We start from the raw sequence: 23,861 nt of genomic DNA, 5'->3' as shown, positions 1-23,861 counted from the left end.
GGAGGCCATTCGGCCCATCGAGTCTGCACCGGCTCTTGGAAAGAGCGCCCCACTTAAGCTCACACCTCCACCCTATCCCCAGTTACCCCACCTCACCTAAGGGCAATTTAGCCTGGCCAATCCACCTAACCTGCACATCTTTGGACTGTGGGTGGAAACCGGAGCACCCGGAGGAAACCCACGCAGACACGGGGAGAAAGTGCAGACTCCGCACAGACAGTGACCCAAGCCTGGAATCAAACCTGGGACCCTGGAGCTGTGTGCTAACCACTGTGCTACCGTGCTGCCCTTAAATGATTCGGAATGATTAGGCCTCAGGGTCTTATTACTGTAGGTCTGGGTGACACAGGCCGTGATGAAAATCATTTTTTGCCATTCGTGCCCCTCTGTGCCATTTTCTCTGAATCAACAACGCATTCATAGAATTACACATTAGGGCAGCACGGTAGCATGGTGGTTAGCATAAATGCTTCACAGCTCCAGGGTCCCAGGTTCGATTCCCGGCTGGGTCACTGTCTGTGTGGAGTCTGCACGTCCTCCCCGTGTGTGCGTGGGTTTCCTCCGGGTGCTCCGGTTTCCTCCCACAGTCCAAAGATAGAACATAGAACATAGAACACTACAGCGCAGTACGGGCCCTTCGGCCCTCAATGTTGCGCCAACCCGATGTGCGGGTTAGGTGGATTGGCCATGCTAAATTGCCCGTAGTGTCCTAATAGTAAGGTTAAGGGGGGGAGTTGTTGGGTTACGGGTATAGGGTGGATACGTGGGTTTGAGTAGGGTGATCATGGCTCGGCACAACATCGAGGGCCGAAGGGCCTGTTCTGTGCTGTACTGTTCTATGTTATGTTCTATGTACACAGCATTTACAGTGCAGAAGGAGGCCATTCGGCCCATCGAGTCTGCACCTACACCCTACCCAAGCCCATCCTGCACCCTATCCCCATAACCCAGTAACCCCACCCAACACTAAGGGCAATATTGGACACTAAGGGCCAATTTAGCATGGCCAATCCACCTAACCTGCACATCTTTGGACTGTGGGAGGAAACCGGAGCACCCGGAGGAAACCCACGCAGACACAGGGTGGATATGCAGACTCCGCACAGACAGTGACCCAGCCGGGAACCGAACCTGGGACCCTGGAGCTGTGATGCAATTGTGCCGACCACTATGCTACCGTGCTGCCCCGTTCCCCATATTGCACCCGATCTTCCTCATCCGCATTGAGAGGCTTAAACTTCCCAAAAAGTGGCATGACGGTGCTCCTTTACCAGGCTCTGGGAATCGGGGCCGGGCCTGGAAAGCCAGACACACTCACTCCGCAATCAGGTCCTTCCACCTCGTCGCCAGTGTAGTAACAGGTGACCATCGGCGGATAACAGAGGCAGACTGCCTCGACCACTCGCCCCCACCACCAATTAATATTACTTTCGTTTGAACCAAGCAAACTAAATTCAATGGATGAAAGGACAAATCAAAAGAGCAGGGACATCGTGTTGAACATAAAAAAACAACTCACAAAGGAAACTAAAACCAAAATGTGCTTAATGGGGTCGATGAAACACCTCACGGTGCCCATGGGGTATTGAGGGCTCGATGGTGCCATAGGGCACTCGGTGTTCCCCCTCCAGCCACGAATGTAGCCTTGGTCTTGAACTCCATTTTCCCGGCAACTTCCCATTTTCCTCGATCCCCTGGGAGGCCAAGAAAATCAGTCCAAATCTCAGCCTTAAATGTCATTAATGATGCTGTCTCCACAATGCTCTCTCTCCCTATTGACCGCTCACTCTATCTCCACCGCTCACTCTCGACTCCTCTCTATTGACCGCTCACTCTCTGCTCACTCTCCTCAGTCTCTATTAACCGCTCACTCTCTGCTCACTCTCTATTGACCGCTCACTCTCAATTCACCACGCACTTTCTAATCGCTCTCTATTGACCGCTCACTCTCTGCTCACTCTCTGCTCACACTCTGCTCACACTCTCCTCACTCTCTACTCACTCTCTGCTCACTCTCTATTGACCGCTCACTCTCAATTCACCACGCACTTTCTAATCGCTCTCTATTGACCGTTCACTCTCTGCTCACTTTCTGCTCACTCTCTATTGACCGCCCACTCTCTGCTCACTCTCTGCTCACACTCTCCTCACTCTCTACTCACTCTTTGCTCACTCTCTGCTCACTCTCGATTGACCGCTCACTCTCTCCTCACTCTCTGCTCACTCTCTATTGACCGCTCACTCTCTGCTCACTCTCTGCTCACTCTTGATTGACCGCTCACTCTCTGCTCACTATCGATTGACTGCTCACTCTCTGCTCACTCTCTATTGACCGCTCACTATCTGCACACTCTCTGCTCACTCGCTATTGACCGCTCACTCTCTGCTCACACTCTGCTCACTCTCTGATCACTCTCGTTTGACCGCTCACTCTCTACTCACTCTCGATTGACCAGTCACTCTCTGCTCACTCTCTGCTCACTCTCGGCTCACTCTCGGCTCACACTCTGCTCACTTTCTGATCACTCTCGATTGACCGCTCACTCTCTGTTCACTCTCTATTGACCACTCACTCTCTGATCACTCTCAATTGACCGCTCACACTCTGCTCACTCGCTGCTCACTGTCTGCTCACACTGCTCACTCTCTATTGACCGCTCACTCTCTGCTCACACTCTGCCCACTCTCTATTGATCGCACACTCTCTGCTCCTTCTCTATTGACCGCTCACACTCTGCTCACTCTCTGCTCGCTCACTCTCTGCTCACTCTCTGCTCACTCTCTGCTCACACTCTGCTCACACTCTGCTCAATCTCGATTGACCGCTCACTCTCTGCTCACACTCTACTCACTCGATGCTCACTCTCTATTGACCACTTACTCTCTGCTCATTCCCTGCTCACACTCTGCTCACTCTCTGCTCACTCTCTGCCCACTCTCTATTGACCGCTCACTCTATGCTCTCTCTCTGCTCACACTCTATTGACCACTTACTCTCTGCTCACTCTCTGCTCACCCTGTGCTCACTCTCTGCTCACTCTCTGCTCACTCTCTGCTCACAATCTGCTCACACTGTGCTCACTCTCTGCTCACTCTCTGTTGACCGCTCACTCTCTGCTCACTCTCTGTTCACACTCTGCTCACTCTCTTGTTCACACTCTGCTCGCTCTCTGTTCACACTCTGCTCACTCTCCGCTCACTCTCTGCTCACTCTCTGCTCACCCTTTGCTCGCTCTCTGCTCACTCTCTATTGACCGCTCACTCTGCTCACTCTCTGTTCACACACAGCTCACACTCTGCTCACTCTCTATTGACCGCTCACTCTCTGCTCACTCTCTGCTCACTCTCTGTTTTTTTTAAAAAATTCAGAGTACCCAATTATTTTTTCCAATTAAGGGGCAATTTAACGTGGCCAATCCACCTACCCTGCACATCTTTGGGTTGTGGGGGCGAAACCCATGCAGACACGGGGGAATGTGCAAACTCCTCACAGACAGTGATCCAGGGCCGGGATTCGAACCCAGGTCCTCAGCGCCGTAGGCAGCTATGCTAACCACTGTGCCACCATGCTGCCCATGCTCACTCTCTGTTGACCGCTCACTCTCTGCTCACTCTCTGCTCACTCTCTGCTCACACTCTGCTCACACTCTGCTCACTTTGCTCACACTCTGCTCACACTGTGCTCACTTTCTCTTCACTCTCTGCTCACTCTCTATTGACCACTCACTCTCTGCTCACTCTGCTCACACTCTGCTTGCTCTCTGCTCACTCTCTGCTCACTCCCTGCTCACACTCTGTGCACTCTCTATTGTCCACTCACTCTCTGCTCACTCTGCTCACTCTCTGCTCACTTTGCTCACACTCTGCTCACACTCTGCTCACACTCTATTGACCTCTCACTCTCTGCTCACTCTCTGCTCACTCTCTATTGACTGCTCACTCTCTGCTCACTCTCTGCTCACACTCTGCTCACTCTCTGCTCACTCTCTGCTCACACCCTGCTCACTCTCTGCTCACTCTCTGCTCACACTCGGATCACTGTCTGCTCACTCTCTGCTCACTCTCTGCGCACTCTCTGCTCACACTCTGCTCACACTCTGCTCACTCTCTGCTCACACTTTGCTCACTCTGCTCACTCTGCTGACTCTTTGCTCACTCTCTGCTCTCACTCTGCTCACTCTCTGCTCACACTGCTCACTCTCTGTTCACTCTCTGCTCACTCTCTATTGACCGCTCACTTTCTGCTCACTCTCTGCTCACTCTCTGTCCACACTCTGCTCACTCTCTGCTCACTCTCTGTCCACACTCTGCTCACTCTTTGCTCACTCTCTGCCCACACTCTGCTCACACTCTGCTCTCTCTCTGTTGACCGCTCACTCTCTGCTCACTCTCTGCTCACTCTTTGCTCACACTGCTCACACTCTGCTCACTCTCTCCTCACTCTCTCCTCACTCTCTGCTCACTCTCTGCTCACTCGCGATTGCCCACTCACTCTCTGCTCACTCTTTTCTCACTCTCTGCTCACTCTTTGCTCACTCTTTGCTCACTCTCTGCTCACACTCTGCTCACTCTTTGCTCACTCTCTGCTCACACTGCTCACACTCTGCTCACTCTCTGTTCACACTCTGCTTCCTCTCTGCTCACACTCTGCTCACTCTCTACTCACTCGCGATTGACCGCTCACTCTGTTCACTCTCTGCTCACTCTCGATTGACTGCTCACTCTCTGCTCACTCTAGATTGACCACTCACTCTCTGCTCTCTCTGTTGACCGCTCACTCTCTGCTCACTCTCTGCTGACTCTCTATTAACCGCTGACTCTCTGCTCACACTCTTCGCACTCTCTGCTCACTCTCTGCACACTCAATGCTCACTCGCTGCCCACTCTCTGCTCACTCTCTGTTCTCTCACCGCCCACTCTCTGCTCACTCTCTGCTCACTCTCGATCGACCGCTCACTCTCTGTTGTCTTTTCTTACTCCCTCTGCTATTTGCATTATCGTTGTGTTGACCTGGGCTGTTTATGTCCAGCAGCCGTGTCCGCGGAATCCCTGGCTATGTGCTGCTCCACTGGACGTCGCTGGGCGGCCGAGGATGGGAAATGTCTCCGAGATTCATCGCACGAAGCGGAGCAAGAGCTTTGCAGGTTTTTAAACTTTCCCTTTATTGAATACTCACTCTCTCTCTCACACACACACACACTCTCTCTCTCGCACTTGTGTGTGTGTTTGTGTGTGTGAGGGAGTGTGTGTGTCAGAGAGTTTGTGTGTGTCGGTGTGAGAGACAGTGCGTGTGTGCGTGAGTGTTTGTATGAGAAGTTGGTGAGAGAGTGTTTGTGTGTGCCTGTGTGCGAGAGAGTGTGTATTTGTGAGAGTGTGTGTGAGAGAGGGTGTGTGTGAGAGTGTGTGTGTGTGAGAGAGAGAGCGTGTGTGAGAGTGTGTGGGTGAGTGTGTGTGAGAGAGAGTGTGTGTGTTTGAGAGAGTGTGTGTGAGAGTGTGTGTTTGAGAGAGTGTGTGTGTGAGAAAATGCAGGTGTGTGTATGAGAGAGCATGTGTGTTTTTGTAAGTGCGTGTGTGAGAGAGAGTGTGTATCTGCGTGTGAGTGTGTGTGTGTGTGTATGAGTGTGAGAGTGTGTGTGTATGTTCGTGTTTGTGAGAGTGCGTGCGTTTTTGTGAGAGTGTATGTGTGCCTGTGTGTGAGAGTTTGTGTGTGTTGAGAGAGTGCGTGTGTGAGAGAGAGTGTAAGTGTGACGGAGTGTGTGTGTGTGAGAGTGTGTGTGAGAGTGTGCGTGAGAGAGTGTGTGTGAGAGAGTGTGTGTGAGAGAGTGCATGTGAGAGTGTGTCTGAGAGAGTGTGCGTGAGAGTGCGTGTGAGAGTGTGTGAGTGTGTGAGAGAGAGTGTGTGTGAGAGTATGTGAGTGTGAGAGAGAGAGTGTGTGAGAGTGTGTGTGTGAGGGTGAGTGTGAGTGTGAGAATGTGTGCGCGACAGTGAGTGTGAGAGTGTATCTGGGTGAGTGTGTGAGAGTGAGTGTGAGAGTATGTGAGTGTGTGTGTGACAGTGAGAGTGTGTGTGAGAGTGAGTGTGAGAGTGAGTGTGAGAATGTGTGCACGACAGTGAGTGTGAGAGTATATCTGGGTGTGTGTGTGAGTGTGAGAGTGAGTGTGAGAGTGTGTGCACGACAGTGAGTGTGAGAGTGTATCTGGGTGTGTGTGAGAGTGAATGTGAGAGTGTGTGCGTGACAGGGAGTGTGAGAGTGTATCTGGGTGTGTGTGTGAGAGTGAATGTGAGAGTGTGTGCGTGACAGTGAGTGTGAGAATGTATCTGGGTGTGTGTGTGAGAGTGAGTGTGAGAGTGTATCTGGGTGTGTGTGTGAGAGTGAGCGTGAGAGTATGTGAGTGTGTGTGTGACAGTGAGTGTGTGTGTGTGTGTGTGAGAGTGAGTGTGAGTGTGAGAATGTGTGCGCGACAGTGAGTGTGAGAGTGTATCTGGGTGAGTGTGTGAGAGTGAGTGTGAGAGTGAGTGTGAGAGTATGTGAGTGTGTGTAACAGTGAGAGTGTGTGTGAGAGTGAGTGTGAGAGTGAGTGTGAGAATGTGTGCGCGACAGTGAGTGTGAGAGTGTATCTGGGTGTGTGGTGAGAGTGAGTGTGAGAGTGTGTGAGAGTATGTGACTGTGTGTGTGACAGTGAGTGTGAGAGTGGGTGTGTGTGAGACAGTGAGTGTGAGAGTGTATCTGGGTGTGTGTGTGAGAGTGAGTGTGAGAGTGTGCGTGACAGTGAGTGTGAGAGTGTATCTGGGTGTGTGTGTGAGTGTGAGAGTGAGTGTGAGAGTGTGTGCGCGACAGTGAGTGTGAGAGTGTATCTGGGTGTGTGTGAGAGTGAATGTGAGAGTGTGTGCGTGACAGGGAGTGTGAGAGTGTATCTGGGTGTGTGTGTGAGCGTGAATGTGAGAGTGTGTGCGTGACAGTGAGTGTGAGAATGTATCTGGGTGTGTGTGTGAGAGTGAGTGTGAGAGTGTATCTGGGTGTGTGTGTGAGAGTGAGTGTGAGAGTATGTGAGTGTGTGTGTGACAGTGAGTGTGTGTGTGTGTGTGTGAGAGTGAGTGTGAGTGTGAGAATGTGTGCGCGACAGTGAGTGTGAGAGTGTCTCTGGGTGAGTGTGTGAGAGTGAGTGTGAGAGTGAGTGTGAGAGTATGTGAGTGTGTGTAACAGTGAGAGTGTGTGTGTGAGAGTGAGTGTGAGAGTGAGTGTGAGAACGTGTGCGCGACAGTGAGTGTGAGAGTGTATCTGGGTGTGTGGTGAGAGTGAGTGTGAGAGTGTGTGAGAGTATGTGACTGTGTGTGTGACAGTGAGTGTGAGAGTGGGTGTGTGTGAGACAGTGAGTGTGAGAGTGTATCTGGGTGTGTGTGTGAGAGTGAGTGTGAGAGTGTGCGTGACAGTGAGTGTGAGAGTGTATCTGGGTGTGTGTGTGAGAGTGAGTGTGAGAGTGAGTGTGAGAGTATGTGAGTGTGTGTGTGACAGTGAGAGTGTGTGTGTGAGAGTGAGTGTGAGAGTGAGTGTGAGAATGTGTGCACGGCAGTGAGTGTGAGAGTGTATCTGGGTGTGTGTGTGAGAGTAAGTGTGAGAGTAAGTGTGAGAGTATGTGACTGTGTGTGTGACAGTGAGTGTGAGTGTGTGTGTGTGAGAGTGAGTGTGTGTGAGACAGTGAGTGTGAGAGTGTATCTGGGTGTGTGTGTGAGAGTGAGTGTGAGTGTGCGTGACAGTGAGTGTGAGAGTGTATCTGGGTGTGTGTGTGAGAGTGAGTGTGAGAGTGTATCTGGGTGTGTGTGTGAGAGTGAATGTGAGAGTGTGTGCGTGACAGTGAGTGTGAGAGTGTATCTGGGTGTGTGTGTGAGAGTGAGTGTGAGTGTGCGTGACAGTGAGTGTGAGAGTGTATCTGGGTGTGTGTGTGAGAGTGAGTGTGAGAGTGTATCTGGGTGTGTGTGTGAGAGTGAATGTGAGAGTGTGTGCATGACAGTGAGTGTGAGAATGTATCTGGGTGTGTGTGTGAGAGTGAGTGTGAGAGTGTATCTGGGTGTGTATGTGAGAGTGAGTGTGAGAGTGAGTGTGAGAGTATGAGTGTGTGTGTGACAGTGAGAGTGTGTGTGTGAGAGTGAGTGTGAGTGTGAGAATGTGTGCGCGACAGTGAATGTGAGAGTGTATCTGGGTGAGTGTGTGAGAGTGAGTGTGAGAGTGAGTGTGAGAGTATGTGAGTGTGTGTGTGACAGTGAGAGTGTGTGTGAGAGTGAGTGTGAGAGTGAGTGTGAGAATGTGTGCGCGACAGTGAGTGTGAGAGTGCATTTGGGTGTGTGTGTGAGTGAGTTTGAGAGTGAGTGTGAGAGTATGTGAGTGTGAGTGTGTGAGTGTGTGTGAGACAGTGAGTGTGAGAGTGTATCTGGGTGTGTGTGTGAGAGTGAGTGTGAGAGAGTGCGTGACAGTGAGTGTGAGAGTGTGCGTGACAGTGAGTGTGAGAGTGTATCTGGGTGTGTGTGTGAGAATGTATCTGGGTGTGTGTGTGACAGTGAGTGTGAGAGTGTATCTGGGTGTGTGTGTGAGAGTGAGTGTGAGAGTGTATCTGGGTGTGTGTGTGTGAGTGTGAGAGTGAGTGTGAGAGTGTATCTGGGTGTGTGTGTGACAGTGAGTGTGAGAGTGTATCTGGGTGTGTGTGTGAGAGTGAGTGTGAGTGTGTATCTGGGTGTGTGTGTGAGAGTGAGTGTGAGTGTGTATCTGGGTGTGTGTGTGACAGTGAGTGTGAGAGTGTATCTGGGTGTGTGTGTGAGAATGTATCTGGGTGTGTGTGTGACAGTGAGTGTGAGAGTGTTAGTGTCAGTATCTCTCCTCTCTGTCCCGGGACAGTCGGCTAGCTCTCCGATCTTGCCCCCAGCTCTGTGCGGGAACAGTGCTGTCTGTCGGTGTTGGAGGAGTTCCGATGTCAGACCGGAGTGGATGCTGCGAATCGCGACAGTTCCTGTACGCCGGAGGATGGCGATACCTGTGGATCGGATGTGTTTAAGGTGAGGGGGGGGGAATGAAGGACTGGGTGAGGTTGGTGGGGTGTTTCCCCCTGGCATTTTGGGTGAGATCCACGCCAGTTCACCCACACTTTAGTAATGTTTTGGGGCCATGTGGAGTTCCTCGCCGGTCCAGCCCTCACTGGGGAGCTGAACTCGCTGGGGCGGCTGGCTCCGCAGAGCTGGCCCACATTTCGAAAGGGTGCCCCATACTCGAGATTCCCCCACAGCCCCATCCACGGACCGTGTCACCCCCGCGCACGCGTGCGGCGGGATTCTCCAATCCCGTGGCAGAGAGTCCACGCCGTCGTAAACGCACCACTCCAGCTGCCGATCTTGGCGCCAGCTGTGCGCCGCGGGATCCGCGAATGCGCGGTGGCCTCCTTCCATGATCCGGCCCCAACGCAACATGGCGCAGGGCTACAGGGGCCGGCGCGTAGGAAAGGACGCCCCCAGCCACAGAGGTTGGCCCGCTGATCGGTGGGTCCCGATAGCAGGCCAGGCCGCATCAGAGGCCCCCCCGGGGTCGCACCCCCCCCCCCCCCCCCCCCCGGGTCAGATACCACCCCCCCCACCCCCCAAGCAGGCTGCCACCCAACCCTTACACACCAAGGTCCTGCCGGCCCAGAGCGGGTTAGATGGCGCCAGCGGGACTCGGCTCTTTTCTTACGGCTGCTCGGCCCATCCGGGCGGGGTGGGGTGGCCCATTCGCGGGGATTCTCCGGCCCGGCCCAGGGCTGGGAGCCCGTGGGCTTTACCCCCCCTCCCCCCCCCCCCCAGGTGAGGGCCGCTGAGGATCCACCCCTTTTCAAGACTCCCCACCCCTTTTGGGTGCCCGCTTTCAGGACAGCCAACCTTAACCCCCTCCAACCTTTATGAGACCCCTTCATACCCTCCCTTCACCACCCCCCACATCATTTTCAACCCCCCCCCCCCAAATTAATCCCCTCTTTCATGGGCATGGACCCACGCCAGGCCCCTACCATGGCAGGCCGACACTGACACTCGGGCACCCTGTCAGTGCCCCTACCAGCCGGGCAGTGCCGCCCAGTCACCCAGGGGTCTCCACTGGCCTGGGAACCCCCCCCCCCCCGCCCCAGCTGCCGGTACGCTTTCTCCATGTTTGTGCGGACCAATATTCTCGTGTGTGTGGGCCTCGCCCAAGATTCGATGACGTGGTCGCGGCACCGAGTTGGGGGCGATGAGGCCGGTAAATCGCGGCCAATGGTTGTCGCTGGAGAACATGCCGACAATAAGAACAGTCTTGTCACCACCAACCAAGAGGGGCTACTCCATTGCGGGGTGGGAGGGAGGAGGAGCGGGGGGGGGGGTGTCCACACGGGTCAGGAATTTCAAAGAAAGTGAAACAAAATGGCCGACTTCTTACCGCGGCTGTGACCCCCCCCCCCCCCCTCATCTCTCCTCCCCTGGCCCTCGCCCCATGTGGGGAATGTGTAGGGAGGAGGAGGAGGGCTTTGGGGCGGGGGGGAGGGGCATCAGCCTCTCCCATTGGCCGAGCTGCGATAGGGGTGGGGGATGGGCCACAATGTTCTGAGGCCCAGAGGCCTGGGAGCACTGGAGCGAGCGTGGGAGTAACGGGCTGCTCTCTCGACCCGCGTCTCCTTGTGTTGTCACACGTGTGCGTGTGCGCGTGCGCGGTGATTCGCTGTTTTTCCTCCTCCCCCGTTCTTCCCCACTGTTCTTCGCTTGCAGCGCTGCTGTGAGTGCTGCTCCCTGGGAAACCGAGCCCGACGCCAGGGCCTGGCCTGCGAGCAGATCCCGGCCCTCGGACCCGGCTGCGGGCAGGTCTTCACCGTCTGCTGCGCGGAGGCGGACCGCCACCATCAGCCGCCCGGCAACCGCCGTGAGCCCAGGCGTCCACAAGGGACGGCTTCAACCGGTGAGTCAGGGGCCTGGTGTGGGTAGGCGGGGAGGGAGGGAGGGACGGAGGAGGTTGCACTGCTTGACATTACAATCCCAGACCAGACCCTCACAGAAACCCCATCATTTGATTTGAATTTTGTCGAACTGCGAGGAAAGTATTTCTCATTCCAGGGGTGATTTCACAAAGACATAGGGATACGGTTCATTAAAACAAACTTTCTTACACAGGATTAAAGCATCGTTACCATGATCAGAAAATAACTTACAATCATCCCTTAAACAATGCTGATCAATAAAATAATCCTCAACTGCTATCTTTATTCCCACTCGGTGGCATGTGGCGCAGTGGTTAGCACTGGGACTGCGGTGCTGAGGACCCGGGTTCGAATCCCGGCCTGTGTGGAGTTTGCACATTCTACCCGTGTCTGCGTGGGTTTCACCCCCACAACCCAAAGGTGTGCAGGTTAGTTGTTTTGGCCACGCTAAATTGCCCCTTAATTGGAAAAACAAATAATTGGGTACTCGAAATTTATTTTAAAAAAATCTTTATTCCCACTCAAACAACAGAACCATCACCGCTCTCAATCCACTTTCGAATACAGTTCGCAGACTCAGGAATACTTGCTGTACTGAGATGTCTGGATACTCCACTTTGAAAAAGAGAGATCTTTTGAGACTGTTTGAAGGAAATAGACTTGACCCCCCTGGCGGAATAATGCCGAATCTCTGGATGTATTTGTTCAGAAACCTCCTCAGCTCCCCTTCCAACCTAAAACTAACCCTGAACACCTCAACCCCTGATTGCTTCAGAGCCTGGATCCTCCCATTAACTACATCAATCCGCTAAACTGAACACAATGTCTCTAATTATCTGCTCCACAGGGAACCCTGTTAATCTAAATAATTGACCGTTAGCCCAAACTTTTATGATGCTTTAATTGTATGTCTGTCTCCGGAAGGTCTACTTTTCAAACCAGGATTTATAAAAACATGACCACTGCAGTCACACACACACACTAACCCAGGATTTTAACACTTACAGCACCAAAGACCAATAATACAAGATATGTAAAATTCCTACCTTCATCAGAATGGAGCCCTGGTAAGGTCCAGGTTAGCCGGGGCTGGGAGGGTAGAAGACGGGGTCTGAGGAGTCAGGTAACCAGGGGGCACGAATGGGTCAAAGGCAGTGCAGGGCTGGGAAAAGCTTGGGTGGCCTTGGGTTGACCACAGGGCGGCAATCCCTTGTCCCCAGCCTTCCATTAGGATGTGTGCAAGTAGCGGTGAAAGGGTCGATTTGGAATAAAGAGCATCGCCAGAGGGGCTGATCACAAGTAGACGGGTCTGAAGTCGGAGGGGAGTCGAGAGTTCTGTATTATTTCTGCAGTACGTTATGTTTGCTTCATTTGTATTTGGGGTGTGGGGCATCGCTGGCCAGCAATTGCCGGGTATAGTGGAGATTAATGAGGTGAATCTGTCAAAGAACCAGAATAGATGTGCCGGCTGGAATGGCGATAGCCGGCTCTGTGGCAAGTTCGAACGGCAGCAGCTGAAAATCACAGCTGGTGATGGAATGACCTGGGTGGGTGCTGTTCAACCTGGGTAGCCATCGCCGACACAGTTGTCACCGCCAACCGATAGATCACAGATTTTTTACAGTGCAGAAGGAGGCCACTCGGCCCATCGAGTCTGCACCGGCTCTTGGAAAGAGCACCCTACCCGAGGTCAACACCTCCACCCTATCCCCATAACCCAGTAACCCCACTCAACACTAAGGGCAATTTATCACGGCCAATCCACCTAACCTGCACATCTTTGGACTGTGGGAGGAAACCGGAGCACCCGGAGGAAACCCACGCACACACGGGGAGGATGTGCAGACTCCACACAGACAGTGACCCAGCCGGGAATCGAACCTGGGACCCTGGAGCTGTGAAGCATTTGTGCTATCCACAATGCTACCGTGCTACCCGTGGGCTACCCGATAGGGGCTGCTCCACTGCAGGGTGGGCGGGGAGGGGGGCCGGGGAAGGTGGTAGTGGGGGAGGGAGGGGGGGAGGTGACTAGAAGGGGGGGGGTCCCGTTCTTGGTGTGACAAACCATCCCCGCCCCCACTACCGTTACACCCAGAGGCCTCAGAGTCCACGGCGAGGAATTGAATGTCTCTTTCTGTGACACCGGCAGGAGGGCAAGAATGGGAGGATGGACGGGGGAACCCGAGTCAGGTCCCTTGGCCAGCAGAGGAGGAAAAGGAGGTCGACCACTGCCCAGGTAGGCGGGTGCTTCAAGGGTGAGGTCTCCCCACCCTCTCTATCTCCCCCGCCCCCTGTCTCCCTACCCCCCTCTCCACCCCCTGGGGCACCCCCGCCCATATACATGGTGAATCACCTCAGAGGGACTTTTCCCACAGTGCACCGCTCCCTCAGCACTGACCCTCCTACAGTGCGCCGCTCCCTCACCACTGACCCTCCGACAGTGCGGTGCTCCCTCACCACTGACACTCCGACAGTGCGGCTCCCTCACCACTGACCCTCCGACAGTGCGGCACTCCCTCAGCACTGACCCTCCGACAGTGCAGCGCAGCCTCAGCACTGACCCTCCGACAGTGCGGCGCTCCCTCAGCACTGACCCTCCGACAGTGCGGCGCTCCCTCAGCACTGACCCTCTGAAGGTGCGCCGCTCCCTCACCACTGACCCTCCGACAGTGCAGCGCTCCCTCAGCACTGACTCTCCGACAGTGCGGCGCTCCCTCAGCACTGACCCTCCGACAGTGCGGCGCTCCCTCACCACTGACCCTCCTACAGTGCGCCGCTCCCTCACCACTGACCCTCCCACAGTGCGGCGCTCCTTCACCACTGACCCTCCGACAGTGCGGTGCTCCCTCAGCACTGATCCTCTCACAGTGCGGCGCTCCCTCGGCACTCCCTCAGCACTGAACCCCCGACAGTGCGGCGCTCCCTCAGCACTGACCCTCTCACAGTGCGGCGCTCCCTCGGCACTCCCTCAGCACTGAACCCCCGACAGTGCGGAGCTCCCTCAGCACTGACCCTCTGATAGTGCGGCGCTCCCTCAGCACTGACCCTCCGTCAGTGCAGCAAGAGTGAAAACTGGGATATATTGAGTAGTGAAGTGGCCCGGGCACCTTGTGGACAGCAGTTTTGACAGTCTATTAGGTTGGGGGAGGTTGTATTAAATATCATCCATCACCTTTATCTCTCTGCTCATTATGTGTCCCGACTCAGCTGATAATCCCTGCTCGCAACTGTGCCGGCGTGAAGGACCCTCCATGGTATGTTCCTGTTTCCCGGGATATCAGCTGGTGGACAATGGTGGCTTCTGTGGAGGTAATTACTGAAGGAAGGACCTTTAGAGTTCAGGTTAAATACACTGCCTGTTGTGTGGACAGAGGCCAGGGGCGGAATTCTCCGACCCCCCGCAGGATCGGAGAATCGGCCTGGGCTGGCTTAAATCCTGACCCCGCCGTGGCCGGAATTCTCCGCCACCCGGGAATCGGCGGGAGAGGGAATCGCGCCCCGCCGATCGGCATTCCCCCCGGCGGCGATTCTCCGGCCCGCGATGGGCCGAAGTCCCGCCGCTGACAGGCCAATCCCACCCATGTGGTTTAAACCACCTCTGGTGCCGGCGGGATTGGCGGCGCGAGCGGGCCCCCGGGGTCCTGGGGGGGGGGGGGGCACGGGCCGTTTGGACCCCGGAGGCTGCCCCCACGGTGGCCTGGCCCGTGATCAAGGCCCACCGATCGGCGGGCGGGCCAGTGCCATGGGGGCACCCTTTTTCTTCCGCCGCCGCCACGGCCTCCACCATGGCGGAGGCGGAAGAGACCCCTCCTACCGCGCATGCGCCGGTGGTGACGTCAGCGGCCGCTGACGCTCCGGCGCATGCGCGGACCGGCGACGGCCTTTCGGCCAGCCCCGACGCCGGGCGACGTAGCGCCAAAGGCCGTTGGCGCCGGTTTTGGCGCCAGTCGGCGGAGCGGGAGCCACTCCGGCGCGGGCCTATCCCCTAAAGGTGCGGAGAATTCTGCACCTTTGGGGAGGCCCAATGCCGGAGTGGTTGGCGCCACTCCGCTACGCCGGGACCCCCCGCCCCGCCGGGTGGGGGAGAATTGCGCCCCTGTTATCCCACGAAGGATTAACCTGCTCCTTGCTGAAGCTTTTTGCCCTCTTGAGGGCAAAGGCAGGAATATTAGATTTCCGACACATTTACACTGCAGGAGAAAAGTGTCGATCTGCCATCCAATTCTGATAGGCCTTGGTGGAGGAGATGGGAAGCCGTTGGTTCCCCAAGTTCCCCTGCCATTTAACAAAGGTGCAAGGCTTGGGCGTGTTCCTTTTGTTTGCAGAGTGCGGCTCACCGTGTGCGAGCAAACGTCGCTTCATTTACGCTGGCGTCAAGCCACATCCATTGGCCCACCACGACCTTGCCAGCCTATCATACCCTATTCTCCTGCACTATGAGTAGTTGTGAAAGTCTGAAATTCTGTTCTGATGAGTGGGAGGCACAAAGCTTCGCCAACACAACTCGCTCTTCAGCGATACTCCTCCCTGCACAGTATGATTTATTTTCTCATCTACTCTCTGTGCTTTCTGTATATTCCATGTGTCGTATCGTTTATAATTTCAGTATTGATTTTTGCAACAACATTTCTTACACCCTGTATCCCTTTGAGGCCTGTTGCTGACTCCGTCCCTCTCTCCTCACTGCCACCCTTTCTTGCACAATGTGTCATCGTACATCTCCTCCTCCACCTGCCTCTCTTTCACTATCAATCCACCTTCATTCTGACTCCTCTATCGCTCTCACTTGAACCCACCTTGCCTGAGGCCCCCCGTTCTCTGCATTTGCATCCTCTCTATTCCCATCCCTCATCCACTCTCCATCTCTCCCTTCCCTCCACCTCCGTGTGTGTGTTTCACTCTCCTCTGTCTTTCTTCTGCACGTTTCTCTCTTCCTTTCTTCTGCCTGTGTCTGACCCTCTCCTCCGCCCCTTTTGTGTTTCTCACTCTCTCATCCGCCTGTCTCTCTATAACTTGTGCCTTTGTCTCGCTCTCCTGTTTGTCCCTCTCTTTTCTCTCACCCTGCCTGTGCCTCTCTATCTCACTGCTTGTGCATATCTTTTGCTCTTCCGCTTGTATGTCTCTCTCTTCCGCCTGTGTGTGTTGCTCTCTCACTTCTGGCTGTGTGTGTGTGTGTCTCTCTCTCACTTCTTTCGGTCTCTCTCATTTATGTCTGTGTTTTTCTCTCTCCCATTGTGTGTCTCACTGTCCTCCATTCTCTGTCTCCCTTTCTCTCTTCCGCCTGTCTCTCTCTGTTCCGCCTGCATTTCTTGCCCTCATTCTATGTCTCTCTCTCTCTTCTGCCTGCGTGTCTCTCTCTCCTTGTGTTTCTTTTTCTCTTCTGTCTGTGTTTTATCACTCTCTCACTTCTGCCTGTGCCTCTCTCTCTTCCATCTGTGTCTCTCTCTCTCCCTCTCTTCTGCCTGTGCGTTCATCTCTTCCGCCTGTGTGCCTCTCTTCTCCCTGTGTCCCTCTCCTCCCTGTGTGCCTCTCTTCCGCTTGTGTCCCTCTCTTCCGCCTGTGTCCCTCTCTTCTCCCTGTGTCCCTCTCTTCTCCCTGTGTCCCTCTCTTCTCCCTGTGTCCCTCTCTTCCGCCTGTGTCCCTCTCTTCCGTCTGTGTCCCTCTCTTCTCCCTGTGTCCCTCTTTTCTCCCTGTGTCCCTCTCTTCTCCCTGTGTCACTCTCTTCCACCTGTGTCCCTCTCTCCTGCCCTTGTTCCTCTCCAATCCTTGTCTGGCTTTCTCCTTTCTGCCTGAGTCTCTCTCTCCTGCTTGTGTATCTCTCTCGTCCACCTGTGTGTGTCCCTCTCTCTTCCACTTGTGTCTTTCTCTACCTTACATCTGTCTCTCTCTCTTTTCCACCTGTATCTCTCTCTTCCATCACTATTCTGCCTGTCTGTCTGTCTCTCTTCTGCCTGTGTCACACATACTCCCTTCAACCTGTGTCTCTCTCTCTTCTGCCTATGTGCATCTCTCTGCCTTTTACTCCTACACGTGCGTCTCTCTCTTCCATCTGTCTCTCCCTCTCTTCCTCTACCTATGGCTCCATCGCTCTTTCGCTGGTGTTTATCTCTTCCACCTGTGGAACTCTCTCTCTTCCATTTGTGTGCCCCTTTGTGCTGCCTGTGTATCCCTCTCTTCTGCCTGTGTATCCCTCTCTTCTGCCTGTGTATCCCTCTCTTCTGCCTGTGTATCCCTCTCTTCTGCCTGTATCCCTCTCTTCTGCCTGTGCATCCCTCTCTTCTGCCTGTGTATCCCTCTCTTCTGCCTGTGTATCCCTCTCTTCTGCCTGTGTATCCCTCTCTTCTGCCTGTATCCCTCTCTTCTGCCTGTGCATCCCTCTCTTCTGCCTGTGTATCCCTCTCTTCTGCCTGTATCCCTCTCTTCTGCCTGTGCATCCCTCTCTTCTGCCTGTGCATTCCTCTCTTCTGCCTGTGTATCCCACTCTTCTGCCTATAACCCTCTATTCTGCCTGTGCGACCCTCTTCTGCCTGTGTGTCTCTCTTTTCTGCCTGTGCATCCCTCTCTTCTGCCTGTGTATCCCTCTCTTCTGCCTGTGCATCCCTCTCTCCTGCCTGTGCATCCCTCTCTTCTGCCTGTGTATCCCTCTCTTCTGCCTGTATCCCTCTCTTCTGCCTGTGTATCCCTCTCTTCTGCCTGTATCCCTCTCTTCTGCCTGTATCCCTCTCTTCTGCCTGTGTATCCCTCTCTTCTGCCTGTGTATCCCTCTCTTCTGCCTGTGCATCCCTCTCTTCTGCCTGTATCCCTCTCTTCTGCCTGTATCCCTCTCTTCTGCCTGTGTATCCCTCTCTTCTGCCTGTGTATCCCTCTCTTCTGCCTGTGTATCCCTCTCTTCTGCCTGTATCCCTCTCTTCTGCCTGTGCATCCCTCTCTTCTGCCTGTGTATCCCTCTCTTCTGCCTGTATCCCTCTCTTCTGCCTGTGCATCCCTCTCTTCTGCCTGTGCATTCCTCTCTTCTGCCTGTGTATCCCACTCTTCTGCCTATAACCCTCTATTCTGCCTGTGCGACCCTCTTCTGCCTGTGTGTCTCTCTTTTCTGCCTGTGCATCCCTCTCTTCTGCCTGTGTATCCCTCTCTTCTGCCTGTGCATCCCTCTCTCCTGCCTGTGCATCCCTCTCTTCTGCCTGTGTATCCCTCTCTTCTGCCTGTATCCCTCTCTTCTGCCTGTGTATCCCTCTCTTCTGCCTGTATCCCTCTCTTCTGCCTGTATCCCTCTCTTCTGCCTGTGTATCCCTCTCTTCTGCCTGTGTATCCCTCTCTTCTGCCTGTGCATCCCTCTCTTCTGCCTGTGTATCCCTCTCTTCTGCCTGTATCCCTCTCTTCTGCCTGTGCATCCCTCTCTTCTGCCTGTGTATCCCACTCTTCTGCCTATAACCCTCTATTCTGCCTATGCGACCCTCTTCTGCCTGTGTGTCTCTGTTTTCTGCCTGTGCATCCCTCAATTCTGCCTGTATCCCTCTCTTCTGCCTGTGTATCCCTCTCCCCTGCCTGTGCATCCCTCTTTTCTACCTGTGTATCCCTCTCTTCTGCCTGTGTGTCTCTCTTTTCTGCCTGTGCATCACTCTCTTCTGCCTGTGCATCCCTCTCTTCTGCCTGTGTATCCCTCTCTTCTGCCTGTGCATCCCTCTCTTCTGCCTGTATCCCTCTCTTCTGCCTGTGTATCCCGCTCTTCTGCCTGTGAGTCTCTCTCTTATCCGCCTGTGTGTTTCTCTTTTCCACTTGTCTCTCTCCTTTCCGCTTGTGTCTCTCACTCTTTTCCACTGTGTGTCTTTTGCCTATGCCTCTTTTCCGCTGTGTCCCCCTCTCTTCTGCCTGTGTCCCTCTCTCTTCTGCCTGTGTCCCCCTCCCTTCCTCCTACCTGCATGTCCCTCTTCCTCCCACCGGTGTGTGTCTCTCTCTGTTCTGCCTGTGTCTTTGTCCCTCTTACTCCTGTGTGCATCCCTTTATTCCTCCTGTTTTTGACTCTCCCATCTCCTTTTTCTTTCCATCCTCCACTTTCACCCACTTCCTTTTGCATCTGTCATTCTGTCGCTCACTCTCTCCCTCAATGATTTTTTCTCTTGGTCTTCCCCGAATCACTCTGTGTTTCCTTTTCTGCTTTTATTGGTTTCTGGCTCTGTCCCTCCCTTTATCTTCATTCTCTCTATCACTCTAACTCTGTCTGTCTATGTGTCGCTGTCTCGCTCTTTCCTGGTCTCTCGCACTGTCTCTATCTCTTTGTCTTACCATGTCTGACTGTACTGTCTCCCTTTTTCTGTCTGCTTCTTTTTCTCTCTATCTGACTCTCTCTCTGCCTCTATCTATCTGTCTGCCTCACTCTTGCTCCTTCTCTCTTTCTCTCCGTGTGTGTCTTTGTCTCTTTCTCTCTCGCTCCTATTCTGTGTACCCATCTATTTCTCTCTTTCTCACTCATTCTTTCTCCCTCTCTCTTACTCCTCCTCTTTTTTCTTGCTCCATCCCTCCTGCCTTCTCCGTCTCTCTCTCTCTCTCTTCATCTATCTCTCTCCTCCTTTCTCTCTCTCGCTCCTTCCCTCTCTCTCTCTCTCTCGATCCTTCCCCTCTCGATCCTGCCCCTCTCTCTCGCTCCTTCCCCTCTCTCTCTCGCTCGTTCCTCTCTCTCTCGACCCATCCCTCTCTCTCGCTCCTTCCCTCTCTCTCGCTCCTTCCCCTCTCTCTCGCTCCTTCCCCTCTCTCTCGCTCCTTCCCCTCTCTCTCGCTCCTTCCCCTCTCTCTCGCTCCTTGCCCTCTCCCTCGATCCTTCCTCTCTCTCTCGCTCCTTCCCTCTATCTCTCTCGATCCTTCCCCTCTCTCTCGCTCCTTCCCCTCTCTCTCGCTCCTTCCTCTCTCTCTTGCTCCTTCCTCTCTCTCTCGCTCCTTCCTCTCTCTCTCGCTCCTTCCCCTCTCTCTCGCTCCTTCCTCTCTCTCTCGATCCTTCCCCTCTCTCTCGCTCCTTCCCCTCTCTCTCGCTCCTTCCCCTCTCTCTCGCTCCTTCCCTCTCTCTCTCTCGATCCTTCCCCTCTCACTCGATCCATCCCCTCTCTCTCGCTCCTTCCCCTTTCTCTCTCTCGATCCATCCCCTCTCTCTCGATCCTTCCCCTCTCTCTCGCTCCTTCCCTCTATCTCTCTCGATCCTTCCCCTCTCTCTCGCTCCTTCCCCTCTCTCTCGCTCCTTCCTCTCTCTCTTGCTCCTTCCTCTCTCTCTCGCTCCTTCCTCTCTCTCGCTCCTTCCCCTCTCTCTCTCGATCCTTCCCCTCTCTCTCGCTCCTTGCCCTCTCTCTCGCTCCTTCCCCTCTCTCTCTCGATCCTTCCCCTCTCTCTCGATCCTTCCCCTCTCTCTCGCTGCTTCCCCTCTCTCTCACTCCTTCCCCTCTCTCTCGATCCTTCCCCTCTCTCTCGCTCCTTCCTCTCTCTCTCTCGCTCCTTCCCCTCTCTCTCGCTCCTTCCTCTCTCTCGCTCCTTCCCCTCTCTCTCGCTCCTTCCCCTCTCTCTCGCTCCTTCCCCTCTCTCTCGCTCCTTCCCCTCTCTCTCGCTCCTTCCCTCTCTCTCTCTCGATCCTTCCCCTCTCTCTCGCTCCTTCCCCTCTCTCTCGCTCCTTCTCTCTCTCTCTCTCGCTCCTTCCCTCTCTCACTCGCTCCTTCCCTCTCTCTCTCTCGATCCTTCCCCTCTCCTCGCTCCTTCCCCTCTCTCTCTCGATCCTTCCCCTCTCTCTCGCTCCTTCCCCTCTCTCTCTCTCGATCCTTCCCCTCTCTCTCGCTCCTTCCCCTCTCTCTTGCTCCTTCCCCCCTCTCTCTCGCTCCTTCCCCTCTCTCTCTCGCTCCTTCCCCTCTCTCTCGCTCCTTCCCCTCTCTCTCTCGATCCTTCCCCTCTCTCTCGCTCCTTCCCCTCTCTCTCTCTCGATCCTTCCCCTCTCTCTCGCTCCTTCCCCTCTCTCTCGCTCCTTCCCCCCTCTCTCTCGCTCCTTCCCCTCTCTCTCTCGATCCTTCCCCTCTCTCTCGCTCCTTCCCCTCTCTCTCGCTCCTTCCCCTCTCTCTCTCGATCCTTCCCCTCTCTCTCGATCCTTCCCCTCCCTCTCGCTCCTTCCCCTCTCTCTCGCTCCTTCCCCTCTCTCTCGATCCTTCCCCTCTCTCTCGCTCCTGTGTTGTTCCTCGTGTCTTAATAAAGCTCGCAGTCTCAAGTGTGGAGAAGATGCTTTATTGTGGGTTCGTTCAGTTTCCAGAGCTCGACCTAGAACTACCTTCCAGTGCTAACTACCAGCTTTGCTTGTCTTGTGTGTCCTGCTTACCAGCCCCTGCTGTGAAGAGTGTGTCCTCACTTCCTGTCCTGATGTATTTATATGGCTCTCCCGTGCTCCCTCTAGTGGTCGCTCAGTTGTGTTGCATCTGGTTAACTTGTGATCACCACATCCCCCTTTTTCTCTTAACATATTTTCTGAACATCGTTAAAGAAAATTGTATATCCTGTCCCAGTGTATTTATAGCTCTCCCGCTCGTGTTTGCTCTGTTGTTTTTTTGTATCTGGTCAATCTACGATCACCACATCCCCCTCTTTCTCATTACATAGTTTCTGTACATCATTAAGGAAAATTATACAAAACAGTAACTTATGATATGCGTATCTATACAAGTGATGATGCTATTGCCTTAGTTAACAAAGCCAATGTATTTATATGTCCAAACTTAATAAACACATTTATGAGTCCAAACTTGATGAATTTGTTCAGAGCTTTTTTTTTTTCTTTTTGTTGTTGATGACGTGGTGATATTGATATTGCAAGTCCGCTGTGAATGTTGTTGGTGTTCCTTGTTATCTTAAGTACCCAATGCGTCATCCCGAGGTGTTTGCATGGTCACATCACTGATGTTGACTGGCATGGACTTTTTTCTGTGCTTGTGGTGTTGATTTATTGTCTCATCCGCCTTGGATGCTGGTGTGCTTTGCCATTGTGTACAAGTCGTTGTTTCATTGCTGTTGTTTCTGTCGTTCCTGTTTTTGTTGTTTCCGTTGCCGTACTTGTCGCTGTTTTTGTCGTTTCCGTCTTTGTTGTTGTCGCTATCTTTGCTCCTGACTTTGCTGTGTTTGTTGCCATTCTTGTTGTTTCTGTCTCTGTTGTTGTCGCTATCTTTGTTCCTGACTTTGTTGTGTTTGTTGCCATTCTTGTTGTTTCTGCCTCTGTCGTTGTCGCTATCTTTGTGCCTGACGTTGTTGTTTGTCTTGTTGCGCTTCATGTTGCTTTTATTCTTGCTGTTGTCGTTCTCGTTTCTGCTGTGCTTCTTGCTATTGTTGTTTGTCTTGTCGCGCTTCATGTTGCTTTTCTTCTTGCTGTTGTCGTTCTCGTTTCTGCTGTGCTTCTTGCTATTGTTGTTGGTCTTGTCGCGCTTCATGTTGCTTTTCTTCTTGCTGTTGTCGTTCTCGTTTCTGCTGTGCTTCTTGCTATTGTTGTTGGTCTTGTCGCGCTTCATGTTGTTTTTGTTCTTGCTGTGTTTCTTTTGACTTTTGTTTTTCTTGTTATACTCTATGAGTGTCCCGAGTGGATAATTTGAGTCATTGAGCATTCCGTCTCGCGAGTGGTGCGAATGATCTGATGTGCAGGTGCAGGTGACATCAATCAGTTGTGGAGAATTGGATTCCGCATCTTTGCTTTCTTGGTGCTCGTCTTCCGGAGTCAAAGTCTTCTCGATTACATTTGACGCGGTGTCTGTGGACTCTCGGCGCTCCTCTTCTGGAGTCCAAATCTGCATGATTTCAGTTGACGTGGTTTCTCTAGACTCTTGGTGCTCCGCTTCTGGAGTTAAAATCTTCATGATTTCTGTTGATGTTATCTCACTGGACTCCAGGTGCTCCTCTTCTGGAGTCAAAATCTGCATGTTTTCTTTCTGTTTGATGTCTCTGGACTCCAGGTGCTCCTCTTCTGGAGTCAGAATCTGCATGGTTTCTTTCGGCATTGTCTCTGTGGACTCCAGGTGCTCCTCTTCTGGAGTCAAAATCTGCATGTTTTCTTTTGGCATTGTCTCTCTGGGCTCCAGGTGCTCCTCTTCTGGAGTCAAAATCTGCATGTTTTCTTTCGGCATCGTCTCTCTGGACTGTTGGGTGGCCCGACTCTGTGCTTCTGTACAGACAAGCTGAGAACTGTCAGTCTCACTGTGATCCTGTACGTCGAGTGCGAGCACCTTGTCACTGTTTTCGCTCTGTGCTTCGGTACAGACAAGCTGAGAACTGTCAGTCTCACTGTGATCCTGTACGTCGAGTGTGATCACCTTGTCACTGTCTTCGCATGCAGTGGGCAGAGGTGCATTGTCTTCTTCTTGTTCCTGTGAGCGTGTTGGACTTTCATAGTCCGCTCTTTCTTCTTGTTCCTGTGAGCGTGTTGGACTTTCATAGTCCGCTCTTTCTTCTTGTTCCTGTGAGCTTGGTAGACTTTCATAGTCTGCTTGCGGTTGCTCAGGTACAGCGGGTTTACCTTCATGGTCTTGTTCATGCTTGGTGTCCGCCCGGGAGTGTTTGCTTGCATCCCTGTTGGCGTCTTTCATCACTCGCACTGTGGAGCCTGTCATCGCTCGCTCCGTGGAGTCTTCCTGTGCTCTCTGTGTGGCGTCGTCTTCGTCTTGGGTATTGCTGTCATCCAATGTATCGACGAGCTGCCATGGCACCATGGTGTTGGATTCATCCACCATGAGTAGATTCGTGTTGAGCTTTGCAACGGTGTCGCTGATGCTGTGATCAGCATATCCAAATAACTCCTCCATGTCTGAGTAGTATTCTTTGAAACCCATTTCATCTTCGTTGGCTTCTTCTACCACGAGTTGATTCGTGTTGAACTTTGCGACCGTGTCGCTGATGCTGTGA

The 23,861-nt window shown here is 53.5% G+C and overlaps 1 protein-coding gene across 1 annotated transcript in view; it reads left to right on the top strand.

The window, feature by feature from the left end:
• LOC119955912 (fibulin-1-like) overlaps positions 1-23,861 on the top strand; it is a 51,975-nt gene that overhangs the window by 4,401 nt on the left and 23,713 nt on the right. Inside the window, exons 2-6 of the mRNA XM_038782570.1 lie at positions 5,030-5,144; positions 8,916-9,045; positions 10,756-10,942; positions 13,111-13,197; positions 14,169-14,270. Of these exons, the coding sequence (XP_038638498.1) occupies positions 5,030-5,144; positions 8,916-9,045; positions 10,756-10,942; positions 13,111-13,197; positions 14,169-14,270 (621 nt within the window). The remainder of the gene's footprint in view (positions 1-5,029; positions 5,145-8,915; positions 9,046-10,755; positions 10,943-13,110; positions 13,198-14,168; positions 14,271-23,861) is intronic.

Source organism: Scyliorhinus canicula, chromosome 21, assembly GCF_902713615.1.
Source record: "Scyliorhinus canicula chromosome 21, sScyCan1.1, whole genome shotgun sequence".
Lineage (NCBI taxonomy): Eukaryota > Metazoa > Chordata > Chondrichthyes > Carcharhiniformes > Scyliorhinidae > Scyliorhinus > Scyliorhinus canicula.
This window is presented reverse-complemented; position numbering and strand designations above follow the sequence as displayed.